Source organism: Desmodus rotundus, chromosome 3, assembly GCF_022682495.2.
Source record: "Desmodus rotundus isolate HL8 chromosome 3, HLdesRot8A.1, whole genome shotgun sequence".
Lineage (NCBI taxonomy): Eukaryota > Metazoa > Chordata > Mammalia > Chiroptera > Phyllostomidae > Desmodus > Desmodus rotundus.
In genome coordinates, this window is record NC_071389.1 from 152,609,834 (window position 1) to 152,623,628 (window position 13,795).

A 13,795-nucleotide genomic window follows, 5' to 3' on the forward strand; every position below is an offset into this window, starting at 1 on the left:
ATGACTACAATCATGTGTGGGGCACGCGATGGGCCAGGAACTGTGTGCGTAGTACCGGAGTGTTAAGGATGAACACAGTGGCATCAGGCAAGAGCTCTCTTGCAGTAATGCTGTCGTCAGAAGTTAACCATGCAGCACAGAGACAGAAGCTAAAAGCTAGATCAGAGATAGCAGCTGCTGCCCTAGTTAGTGTACAGAACACAGCTTTCCAATTTAATTCTGGAAGAGAAGTTTTGAGATCACAAGAACATAAAGAGACAGATGCCTTGTGGAGCATGCTGGAGGAAGTGAGCAGAAAACATAGGATCCTATTTAAAAGGAGGACAGAGGAGCAAAGAGACCAAAGGAAAAATAAAAGTAAAGACTTGGTGCTCCAGATGCCTTCAAAAATAAGACAAGGCCCGCCTAAGGAGTGAATGAGCTGTGTGAGGCTGCCTGGGGAATGAGCGGGACTTGCTGTCAAATGGATTTAAAATGACTAGGAACTAAACTTTGATAAGTGAGGGTTGTAGTTTTTTGCCAAGAAGGACATACTCCAACTGACACCCAAACTCTGGTTGTAAAAGAGCAAGCTGTCATTGCTTAAAATAAAGGAATTCATTTTTAGGAGGGCTCATTACTGGACAAATTCATGGCTCAAATCTCTAAGTGGAGAAATTGGGGTTTACCTTCCTTGGGGTTCTCGTTAAACCACATTCTAAGTCTGTCCTCTCTAAGAGTCAACCTTTGTGTTTCCTTCTGATACCTCCTATTTAGATGATGTTAAAAAGGGGAAAGAGAAATGTTTCTGAGTCAGCCACAAGGGGAAGAACCACGCGACACCAGGAACAGGATGCCTGTGTCCTTCACGTCCGTGCTTTCACAAAAGTGCGGTGGAAAGTCTGGTCTGTCCCGTGAAAACCCCCGAGCACAACTGCATCAGCGACGACACAGTCTCGACTGCTGCCACGTCCCTGCCAGCGTGTCCCAGGCCAAGACTGACGAAAATATCTTTCCTCCTAGACATCAAGACTGGGCTTTAAAAAGATAGTTCAGTATTGCTAGGTAGCAAGGATTCAAACTAAATTAAGGGATCTTAACCTGGGGTCCATAGGTGGGCTTCAGGGGGGTCTGTGAACTTTGATCCGATTCTCAAAAGGGTCCAAAACCTTCAAAAGGTTAAGAACTACCTGGGCTAGGTCAACCAGGGCCAAAAAAGAAAAAGGAAAACATTTTAAAGAGATTGTCAATCAACTACCTTTCAACCACCCACTGATTCCTTTTTTTCCCTTCTCGAATTTCTGTACTTCTTGTTTGCCCATACCTTCAGATGAATTTTATCTTACCTTCGATTTTTTTTTTTAAAACAGCACCTGCATAAGCTTTCATTGGCATTTATGTTTGAGAACGGTCTCTGAATATATGCATAGTAGATGTCTACTGGTTCTTATTAGTGAAACCGACAGCAATAGAAATTACTGATAACAGTAATTATTAAGGTTCAGTTACCCAACTCAAAAGCTCTTAAATTTGTCTATAATACTGGACTAGTTAACTGGGTAAATCTCTTATGTGATTAAATAATCCCATCAACACAGTAACAATAAAAGTACAATTCTTTGAGTAACATTCCATTAGTAAACCATGCAATAGGAAGCCTAGAACTCACAAGCAATGGAATGATGGCAAATGTTAGGATTACTGTAATTCCATGAGGCCAGAAAGCAAATGATTTATATTCAAAGAGACAGCTTAGCTCTGTGACAATTTTGTCAGGTACTGTAAGATCCGAGTGATTCGTAAGCACGTGCTTTTTCAAAAGCATGGATGGAATGGGGGCTGCATGCCTGGCAAGCACTGTCGGAGAAAGTGCCTGAGGACCAAAGGGCCCTCCCAGAGAATGTCTCCCAGTAAAAACATGCGCAATGCAAGGCCATATCATCTGTGCTGACACGGCTTTAGGATGTGGTGGACAAAATGAAAGGAGGGAGAGAGAAGATGAGGCAAAGTCGGTCATGTGTTTAAATTTTCTCACCTGGAATTACAGAGATAGTTTTCAAAGCTCGGAGAACCCTGAATGTTCTCAGCGCTGAGACATTGCCCAGGTCCACAAACTCTGTCACATATCTGTAGTAAGGGAGGTCACACACAGACACAAATGACAAACACAGACACAAACACAAACACCAAAGGAAAAAAAACAAAACCACAACAAAACAAAAAGTACAGTACGTCACGTCAGGGCCCTAACCCAACACCTAACACCAAACCCGGGCCATCTTACCTGGGATTACCGAAATAGTTTTCAAAGCCCTCAGTACCCTGAAAGTGCGCAGAGCTGAAACATTGCCTAGGTTTACAAACTCTGTTATATACCTGCAGAATCAAACCAAAGTTAACTTGTAATGGTGCTGCTGGGCGAGGGTGTGAGGATGGGGGGAAGAAAGGGTCTTATAAACAAGCTATGATTTCATTTTTTTCCTTGAAAAAAGAAAAGTTTCAAAATATAAACATTCAAGAAACACATTTTTAAAAACTGGGCAGAAGAATTTAAAAGCATATTTGAAAGAATGATACAACGAGGAGACTCCTGGGGCTGACTCTCAGCCAGCACTGTGATGTGCGGGTCAGAACCAGAATGACTACTCTCGGGCCGTTCACTTTTTTTAATAAAAAGGAAGGCTGGGAGATATCAGAGGCTTATGTCCCCAAGTTTTGTGAACAGTTTCTTAGGAAAGGGAGACAAGTTTCTGTACAGGAGCCCCATAAAAACAAATATCCATTAAAATAACTCCTTAGCTGACAACGGCAAAAATGTTTAAATGCCTGCACACATGACTTAGCCAAAAGTCGTATGCATGTCTTTGCAGTCATGCGGACAGATGAGGCTTTGGCCTGTGACATACAAAAGTGGGGCTCAGGAAAATCCAAATCCTGAGAGCAAATGCCCATTTTATCACCAGCTCTGTGCCAAGCAAGGACACTTAAATTTCAAATGAACACCAATATGTTCATTTTCTTAATGCTAGAAAGCTAGAAATTACCTTAATATAACAGAAAGTCAAAGTTCCAGTTCCAAATATTCAATGCATACCATTCACTCACATTTTATAGTTCAAATACGTCATTCTATCTGATGCTCAGACCCATACGTACACTCAACCTCTTACACACCTGCACGCACACCCCCAAACCCACATACAGTCTACACAACACCCTTACACCCTACCAAACCTCCAAGTGTTTTCCCAACCTGGAAATAAAAATAATAAAGTCTGCTACAACTCACCCTTCATTAGCTAAGTTTCCCAGAGATACATTTTCATTGTTACAACAACAGAAATTAGCAAGAGCAACGAGTATACCAATGTGGAGTTACACTGCTCTCTAGCAATAGTTTGACATACTGGTCAGTAATTCTTTAGGAAACAATCAGTTTGGAGACCTTTACTCATGTTTTGATTCTAAAATGTGCCCTGAAGTCTACAGCAACTGATCAGCCTCATGAAATTACAAGAAAGTGGATTTTCAGTTTAAGGTATACACCCATGAAATTTCAAGTCCTCACCGAAGCCCCCTAGGGATAAATGTGCAAACCGAGGTCAACGTTATGAGGAGGCAGGAAACACGAGCGAGTGTCATTGGGAAATCATCTCCTACTTTCTCCCCAGCTGCAAAGCCTCTGCTTACCTGCTCCCAGAGAACCCCACTCTCAGTGCCTGCACAAAAGGCCCTCACAAGCAAGAATCACAGCCATAAGCCCATACGGCCTTACATGCTTACCCACGAATCCCTCGCACAGCTGTGCTCACACTCACACTTGCACTGTCACACTAACACCCAGGAGTACAACCACCCATGCCTGCACCGAGAACACCAGCACAAGTGAGCAGAGAACTTACGCCATCATGATGACGCTGAAATCTAGCCAGTTCCACGGGTCCCGTAGAAAGGTAAAGCCATCTATGCAGAAACCTCTTGCAATGATTTTCACTAGTGATTCAAATGTATAAATCCCTGTGAACGTGTACCTGTGAAAGAAGTGGATAGCTTGAGGTAATTTCCGAACAGACAGAAACTTTACGTGCATCTTCTAAGATAACATTCACCCGAAGTGTGACTTCAACCAACAGGAACAAAGCAGAAAGGGCGCAGCCAATGCGGCAAAATGGAAGTAAGGAGGAGCACGGGGTGCTTGCGGAAACGCACAGACCGAGAACTCTGGAATACTGTTTTGGGTCCTGACAGGGATTACAGAGAAATGCCTCTGCACTGCCTTCCAGTACGTGATCATTTCAAACCAGGGGGGCAGCCCCAGAGTTATTTTTAGCTTCAGACAAGTGGAAATGAAGTGAAAAGTCACAATGGAGAAGAAGGCAGGACTGTCAGGAATTAAGGGCAGAAACTTCCAGAGCCTACTCTCGCCCTTGAGAGTTGACTACTGGCAGTTCCCAAATCCCATATGTACGTGTCTTCGCCCCACTCTGTGAAATAAAGAGTAGTCACACCGATTTTTTTCCTTAATGGATAAACTGTGACAGAGCAAGTTTCAGTGACTAAAAATGAACCAAACAAGCAGGCAAATAAATAAACGAGTTACTTACTCCACATTCTTCGACCACTCAGGAGGGTTACTAAAAGTCATGAATACACAGTTGGTCAAAATAGTGCACATAATGATCATGCTAAATACTGTAGAGAAGAGTCAAGGGAGAATACACACGCTCTCACTTTCTCCCTCAGAAAACAAGCATCTCACGCTGGGTGCCGGGAGATCTAAGGCAATGACTGGAAGCAGGCGAAGCACAGAAGAGGAGGGAACGATGCGGCGATGATGGAAACTGGTCACCACAGAGCTCCACCGCGTGTACCCACACTCGATGGAGAGCTGCGGGGGGACACAGCAGAAAGTCCACTCGCTTTCAAAAAGGCTGCCCTTATTCCTCTCCCTCTGGATAAAACCTTTCCTCCTCTTGCAACTGTTACTTCAAGTGTGGAGTAAGCCCCCTGAATAAGTTAAATTTAATCTGTATTACTCAGTACTCATTTATTAAGTTAATCATCTTACCTAACTAATTATTTGAAAATCTACGTGTAAATTAATGGTTCACTCCCCCACTCCCAGTCCTCCAAAGCGCTGAACTGTTCTTGGGGGCGGGGGGCAAGGAAGTAGCCAACATGTGCTGAATTTACCCAGTTTGGAAAACCTGTTGTGGCATGCTGGGTCAGGCTTTCAAAGATGTCCACACCCCCATGTTCCCGAGAACTAGGTAATGGGGCAGATTTGCCTGATCATTCGGAAAGCGCCCCGGAGTGTTTATGGAGAGCAGACCACTTGGTTGCCATTTCAGTCCCATCCATGACCTTTCTCGAGTCTTTCTGCTCTTGTCTACTGAGAAAAGTTAAACTGCTTTAGGTCAATATGAGTTACTCAAGCACAGAAGCCATATCTTGTTTATTGCTAATTCCCTCTCTCTTCCTAAAGGCATTCACTATCTTCATTCTACTAGTGGAGTTTTAAAAAGAAAAAGTGCTTCATATAGCTGGGTTTTTCCTCAGGGAATAACAACATGTTCTGGTCAGAAGAGAAAAAAACACTCCCATCTCCTGACCCAATAAAAAGGGAAGACGCCCATTGTGAATTATGTATTTCCTCGTAAACTTTCAGATTTCAGAACCAGGTTGCTAAATTCTTAGAGTTAATAAAATGTGGTGAAAGCTTGGCAAACCAATTTACCAAGTTGCACCTGCTTGTTTCCTGACCCTACTTGGAGGACGCAGTACACATCGAGGCACGGGACTAGTCCTGTCACATCAAATACCAACCACGAGAGTTCGGAGTCAGCATGCAAAGCTGCTACACCCATCACGTAATTTTCCATCTGTCATACGCTCTCCTATATCAGTAAGATGTAAAACTCAGGCCACATGAATGAATGGGCATTTTCTGTTTCATGGGAGTAAAAATACCAGAAAAGATTTATAGCCATCATGCAATCTAAACCTAAACCTCTGTACCAGGGAGGCCATTTACCCTGAGAAACTATCTCAGATACATTCTAAGCTCACTGTTCAAGAAATCAAAAATATTCAAGGAAGGTCTCTAATTCATTCAACAACTTGTAATTCAAGAAGCAGCTTTCAAAATATTCTGATGTTGGACTTTAATACATTAAAAACCTGAATAATCTGCCTCAGGGTGAAATTACTAAAGTCTGAGCACTTTAAAAGTAAGACTTTAGTAAAAGATCACCACTAAATTTATCCCTCGACATGATACTAACAAAATTCCAGACCCCCATGATATCATCCTGAGAAAAAAGAATTTGCTGATGCTCACAACTCAGGTTTTGGTAGATGTTCACTCCTAAACCGCTGACTGGTGGGACAGTCAGCTACACTATTGGTAAAATACTCAATACACAACTCAGTTGTCGTGGGGGGGCTCCACCTGCAGCACCCCCCCCCAACTCCCTCCACCCCCAGCCACCACGGATGAGAACAAGTCTACCAAGACATGATCTGCTTGGGGAGGAAAGGCGGCCAATCTCTCAAAGGAGAAGGGCCAAGAGCCTTTTCCTTCAATGGGCTTTTAATGGGTTCAATTTGCACAGGAATACAGGTAAAGCTCTTCAGTCATGGTGAGGCAGTCAGGATCAAACAATAGATAACATTCCAAGAACTCTGAGGGCTTATTCTGAGTCAGGGCCAGTTAGCTAAAGGGCTATAAGACTTTGGGAAACAAACTCATTTCAGACTTGGACCCTTATCATTTAAATTGAGGGTATTAGCAAAGCAGGGTTCACAGGATTTTATGCATTATTTCTTAGGCCTGATCACCCCCAGGGAATCCACCCTTTCCAGCACAGGACTGCACTGCCCTCTGTCATTGTTTCAGGCTTAAGTCAGGCAGGGGAAGTAAGGCAGCCAAGAGATTAGGAGACTTCTGGCAGACAGAATGAGGATTCAGGCTATGTTAAAGCCGAGGGGCAAGGGTCCATCACCCCCTTTTTCTATAGTCCCCCAAGTTCTTCCCTGAGGGCCACTTTGTGACCATGCCTGTCTTAGGTTGTCCCTCCCTTGAGGAATCTTACCCATCACTGGCTAACTGGTCATCCGCTTGGACCCAGGCAGGGTGAAGTAAAAGGGGACAGAGGGGGCGTCCCTGCCAGGAAGATAAGCTTTGTCTCCTTAGTGGCTTATGGTCCCAAGGTCTCTCACTCAAGCCTTAGCCATGGGAGGTTACAGCTTCTGAAACTAGGCAGGGCGGTTCCCAACAAGTTGTCACAACTTAGAAATATACATCAGTGATCATGCAATTGCTACACTCACTTCACATTTGCAGAAAAGGATATGAATGTATCAAAATTTTAATAGCAATTCTTCTTATCAGGTTAAAAGGACTTAAAATGTACAAGGCAGGCGTGGCACTAAATCTGAAGAGAGTTTTCCCTCTGTTTAATACTACAAAGGTCTGTGGAAAAAGAAAAAGAGAAATTAGTAAAGCACTGGCATTAATCACCACACAAAACAACATTTTTCTAAGAAAGAAATAACTCAAATGTACTTATAATTTTTACTTCCCAGTTGGTTTCTCAGGCAAGAAACCTTAGGGTAATATACCTTTCTTTCCCTAACCTCCACCCACCCCAAGCCCTGTCCTAAATTACATTACAATTGATGGCACTATTTTAGCAGTTTTACAGAATAAACTTATTTCTCTAGGAAACAAAGCAGTTGAACTCTACCTAAGCTATCTATGCCAGCTCCGGACAAGATACTAAAGTTCGTTAATTTAGGATTCATTTACTCAACGAATGTTCATTGAGTGCCTACTATGTGCCAGACAATGTCCTAGGTGCTTGAGAAATATCAGTGAACAAGGCTAACCTGGTTGGACAGCTTATATTCCAAAAGGGAAGACAAACAATAAATAAAAACATAACAAAAGAGTAAAATTACATCAAATGCAACATGTTCAATGGAAAAAGGAGGAAGGTCAGGGAAAGGGAGACCAAGAATGATGGGATGAGGAGGTGGGTGAGTGGGGAAGTGACAGCTTTAAAGGAGGTGGTCAGGGTAAGCCTACCGAGAAGAGAGGCTGGAGCAAAGACGTAAAGAAAGTGCGAAGAGTTCTGCATCCCACCCACATCTACCTACCAAGTCTGCTCCGTCTGGCTTTTTAAGAGCCTCCATCCTCAGCTTTGCCCAGACCATTCAACCACATTCCCCAGTACAAATCTCCCTGTCCTGCCAAACTGGTTCATGTCCCAGTGCTTCATGACTTTGGTCTTTGCACACATGCGTATCCGGCCCAGAATGCCCTTTCTTGCCTCATGAGTTCAGTTGGAGTAAAATGTTCTTCAGCATTGATTTTGTGTGAAGCATTGTGCTAGGCTCCAGGGATACAAAATTGAACAAAACTGTATTTTTATGAAAGACACATGTGTAAACTAGTAGTTATGATGCAGGGTAAGTAACAAAAATATGCATAATGTATGATAAGCAGCAGAAGAGATTCTCCCCCCTTTGGTGGGGAATAAAAGGGAGAAGACTGAGCTGAAAGATGTCCAAAAGGAAAGGAGATAATATTTGGGAGGGGTTTAAAAGGATAAGTAGAGATGAAGACATTAATTGGTCAGATAAAGGGGGAAGGAATGGCAAGGAACGCGAACAGCATAGAGTGGACAAAGGCACAGCAGCATACAAAGGTGGGTTGTTTTCAGGGAACTGACAAGGAATTCCGTGTTGATGGAGGACAAAACAGAGAAGGGGAGCAGCAGACTGTGAAGCTGAAGAGCGATGCAGGCACCTAGTACACTGTGAGTTCATAAGGAGACAGGCCAGAACATAGCCTTAGCATCTCACTGTGTGAGTGAAAGAGCAAATGGTCAAATGCTAGCCGTTTTAAATAGTTAAAAAAAAAATGTAAAGCAATACATGCACATATTTTAAAAAAAGAAACATAAAACTGGGGGAAGATGGAAGCAAGGGAGGGAGGTGGATTTGGCTGGGGTGGGGAGGGGGTGGGGAGAAAATGCAGACAACTGTAGTTGAACAAGAATAAAATAATTTTAAAAAAACAACATAAAACTAAAAGTTCTATCTCATTACCCAGAGATAACCTTTGTTACTTGTACATCTTTTCAGAACTTTTCTTTGTAAATATAAACACACAGATATAGCTTTAAAGAGATTTCCCCTCTCTTTCAAATGGAATTGTACTATAAATACCATTCTACAACTTACATTAAAAAATGAACCTCCAGGACTTCCGGCCAAGATGGAGGCGTAGGTAGACACACTGCGCCTCCTCGCACAACCCAGAGGAGGACAACAACAATTTAAAAACAAAAAACCAGAACTGACAGAAAATCAAACTGTATGGAAGTCCAACAACCAAGGAGATAAAGATGAAACGTTCATCTAGACCAGTAGGAGGGGCAGAGATGGGCAGCCGGGTGGAGAGGACTCGCGGTGGGGCAGTGGCTGGAGGACCCTGGCAGGCGAGGTGGCGGGTGGTGGACTGGGAGGACCCACATTTGTGTGCAGATAAATGAGGAGCAATAACTGGGGAGTGAGAAAGACCACACAACCCAGAGTTCCAGCTCGGGGAAATAAAGCCTCAAACCTCTGACTGAAAACACCCGTGGGGGTTGAGGTGGCAGCAGAAGAAACTCCCAGCCTCACAGGAGAGGTCGTTGGAGAGACCCACAGGGGCCTAGAGCGTGCACAAGCCCACTCGGGAATCAGCACCAGAGGAGCCCAATTTGATTGTGGGCAGCGGAGGGAATGACTCAAATCTGGCAGAGAGTGGAACAACTGCCATTGTTCCCCCTCGGCCCCTCCCCCACATACAGTGGTCACAGCGCAGAGAGGTTACCCCACCCTGGTGAACACCTAAGGCTCCACCCCTTACTACGTAACAGGCACGCTGAGACAAAAAAAAAAAAAGGCCCAAATAAAAGAACAGATCAAAGCTCCAGGAAAAATACAACTAAGCAACGAAGAGATAGCCAACCTATCAGATGCACAGTTCAAAACCCTGGTTATGAAGATGCTCCAGGAACTCACTGGGTACTTCAACAGCATAAAAAAGATCTGGGCATCAATGAAGGTCGCATTATGTGAAAAAAAGAAAAACACAGGGAACCAACAGTGACAGGAAGGACACCAGGGCTCAAATCAATGATTTGGAGCAGAAGGAATAAGGACACATTCAACCAGAACAGAATGAAGAAACAAGAATTCAAAAAAATGAAGAGAGGCTTAGGAACCTCCAGGACATCTTTAAATGTTCTAACATCTGAATCATAGGGGTGCCAGAAGGAGAAGAGGAAGACCAAGAAATTGAAAACTTATTTGAAAACATAATGAAGAACTTCCCCAATGTGGCAAAGGAAATAGACTTCCAGGAAGTCCAGGAAGCTCAGAGAGTCCCAAAGAAGTTGGACCCAAGGAAGCACATACCAAGGCACATCATAATTACATTACCCAAGATTAACCAGGAGAAGAGAATCTTAGAAGCAGCAAGAGAAAAGGAGACAGTTACCTATAAAGGAGTTCCCATAAGACTGTCAGATGATTTCTCAGAAGAAACCTTGCAGACAAGAAGGAGCTGGAAAGAAGTATTCAAAGTCATGAAAAGCAAGGACCTACATCCAAGATTACTGTATCCAGCAAAGCTATCATTTAGAATGGAAGGGCAGATAAAGTGCTTCCCAGATAAGGTCAAGTTAAAGGAGTTCATCAGCACCAAGCCCTTATTATATGAAAGGTTAAAGGGACTTATCTAAGAAAAAGAAGAAGATCAAAAATATGAACAGTAAAATGACAACAAGGTCACAACTATCAACAACTGAACCTAAAAAAAATAAACTAAGCAAACAACTAGTACAGGAGCAGAATCACAGAATGGAGATTACATGGAGGGATATCAGTGGGGAGGCAGAGTGGGGAGAATAGGAGAAAAGGTACGGGGAATAAATGGTAGGTACAAAAAAATCAAGGGGATGTTAAGAATAGTATAGGAAATAGAGAAGCCAAAGAACTTATAAGTATGACCCATGGAAATGAACTAAGGGGTGGGGGATGCGGGTGGGAGGTGGGGTGTAGGGCAGAGGGGAATAAAGGGGGGATAATGGGAAAACTGTAGTAGCATAATCAATAAAATATATTTTTTAAAAAGGTACTTATCAGTTTGGAGATTCCAAGGGTTTTAGGAGTTGTTTCCAGAAAATGGCGGTGGGGTGGCAGTGGGGAGGGGAAAGGCTGGGGGTGATGGGGGGCAGAGACCAAATATATATTTCTTATTATGTCACAGCCATGTTTAAAGAGTTCTAATAGGAGTACTAGGGGGAGCATGTGGTGGAAACGCCTAAGGAGCCTGAGTGTGTCAGGAACACCTGGAGCAAAGTAGGTATTAGCCAGATGAAGGAACATTGAGTAAAGTGTACCAAGCAAATGGAACAGTATGTGCAAAGACTCAGAGGAAAGAGAGAGAAAGCTGGATGCTGATCCTAGAATTTATTTATTTTATTTCATTTTATTTTTTAAAATTTTTATTGTTGTTCAATTACAGTTGTCTGCATTTTCTCCCACCCCTCCACCCCAGCCCAGCCTACCTCCCTCCCCCACCCCCACCCTCCCCCTTGACCCTAGAGTTTAAAGCAGTTTAGCCTGGCTGTAGAAGAATACGAAGTGAGGAGGCAGAAACAGATCATCTAAAAAAGTTGGTAAGATCCGATGACAGAAGGCCTGGAACACCTCTCTCAGGCATCTGCTCTTCATTGCACGGGCAGCTGAATGGCTTTTTAATGATTTTGCTTCAGATGTTCTCTTTATAAAGACTGTCTTTTTATCAAATATGATGACTATCTGAAAACATCTACAAATCTTTGTAGATATAGATAAAGCAGATATGGCCAAATATTAACAATTGTAAACATCTGTTACTGAGCTTCTAAGTACACTAATGTTTATTACACTATTGTTTGGGTAACTTTTATGTATGACTTTTTTTTTGTAATAAAAAGTTTAGGAAAAAAAAGAAATAATCCAATCTAAAAATGGGCAAAGGATTTGAATAGACATTTCTATAAAACAGATAATGTAAAAAGGAAATAAACATATGAAAAGATGTTCAACATCGTCAGTCATTAGGGAATGCAAATAAAATCACAATGAAATACTACTTCATACCACTAGGATGGTTGTAATTTTTCAAAAAGTGGAACATAACAAGTAATGTCAAGGACACAAAGAACTTACAACCCTTACACACTACTGACAGGAAAGTGAACTGGTGCAACCACTTTGGAAAAATAGTTTGGCAGTTCCTCAAAAGTTAAACATAGACCCTGGCTGGTGTGGCTCAGTGGACTGAGTGCCAGCTTGCAAACCAAAGGGCCACAGGTTGGGTTCCCAGTCAGGGCACATGCCTGGGTTGTGGGCCAGGTCCCCAGTGGGGGTCGTGTGAGAGGCAACCACATATTGATGTGTCTCTCCCTCTTCTCCTCCCCTTCCCCTCTCTAAAAATAAATAAATTAATTAAATCTTTTTAAAAAGTTAAACATAGAGTTGCATAGAATTCAGCATAATTCCACTCCTAGCTATATACTGTATTTTTCAGACTATAAGACGTACCCCCCCAATTTGGGAAGAAAATGGGGGTGCATCTTATAGTCCGAATGTAGCTTACCTGGCTCGCTGTGGGGGCAGGGGGCGGCGGTGGTGGAGAGGGTTTTTTATTCCTATTTTCCTCCTCTAAAACCTAGGTGCATCTTATGGTCCAGTGCGTCTTATAGTCCAAAAAATACGGTACTCAGGAGAATTGAAAACAGGTGTTCATACCAAATCTTATACATAAATATTCATAAAAGCATTATTCAGAATACCCCCAACATGAAAATAACCTAAGTGTCTACCAACTGACAAACGGATAAACCAGTATATCCATGTAATGGAATATTATTCATTCTTAAAAAGGAATGAAATTCTGATGTATGCTACAACATATGCTAAATGAAATAAGCCAGACACCAAAGGACATATATTATGTGATTCCATTTATATGCGGTATGTAGAATATGCAAATTCATAGAAACAAAGTAAAATACAGTTTACCAGGGGCTAGAGGAAGGGGGAATGGAGTTACTGGTTAATAGGTACAGAGTTTCTGTTTCCGATAATGAAAAAGTTCTGGAAATGAACAGTAATGATAATTGTACAACATGGTGAATATATTTAACACCAGTGAATTGTGCACTTAAAACGGTTAAAATGGTAAATTTTATGTTATGTGTATTTGTCCATTAGTTGGCCTAAGAAATAATGCCTGACCAACTGTGCTCTTTCAGTACTTTCCTTCCTCCCCGCAGAGGAAAGCATTACTTTGAATTTGGACTGAGGTATACCACGTGAAAATATTTTTTATTTTAAATTTTAATTAATTTATTTTAAAGATTTTATTTATTTTTTAGAGAGGGGGAGGGAGGAAGAATGAGAAGGAGAGAAACATTGATTGGTTGCCTTTCTCACACCCCCTACTGGGGACCTGGCCTGTAACCCAGGCATGTGGCCTGACCAGGAATTGAACCAGCGACCCTTCAGTTTTCAGGCCAGCACTCAATCCACTGAGCCACACCAGCCGGGGTATTTTATTTCCCAGCTGGAAATGTATTATTTCCATTACCCTTATAACCTCCTGAGGACCCACTTTTTAAAGGATGTATTTCCAAGTATTCTGAGCTCTCCTTTTTCTGAACTCATTATACATGAAGTTTGTGTCTTTCATCACCCTTCCAGCTTTTATTTA

At 42.4% G+C, this 13,795-nt stretch overlaps 1 protein-coding gene across 1 annotated transcript in view; it reads right to left on the minus strand.

The window, feature by feature from the left end:
• Positions 1-13,795, minus strand: part of SCN8A (sodium voltage-gated channel alpha subunit 8) — a 205,563-nt gene that overhangs the window by 94,096 nt on the left and 97,672 nt on the right. Inside the window, exons 3-6 of the mRNA XM_071221042.1 lie at positions 7,335-7,453; positions 4,584-4,673; positions 3,882-4,010; positions 2,015-2,106 (exon numbers count right to left, since the gene is read on the minus strand). Coding sequence (XP_071077143.1) covers positions 2,015-2,106; positions 3,882-4,010; positions 4,584-4,673; positions 7,335-7,453 — 430 coding nt within the window. The remainder of the gene's footprint in view (positions 1-2,014; positions 2,107-3,881; positions 4,011-4,583; positions 4,674-7,334; positions 7,454-13,795) is intronic.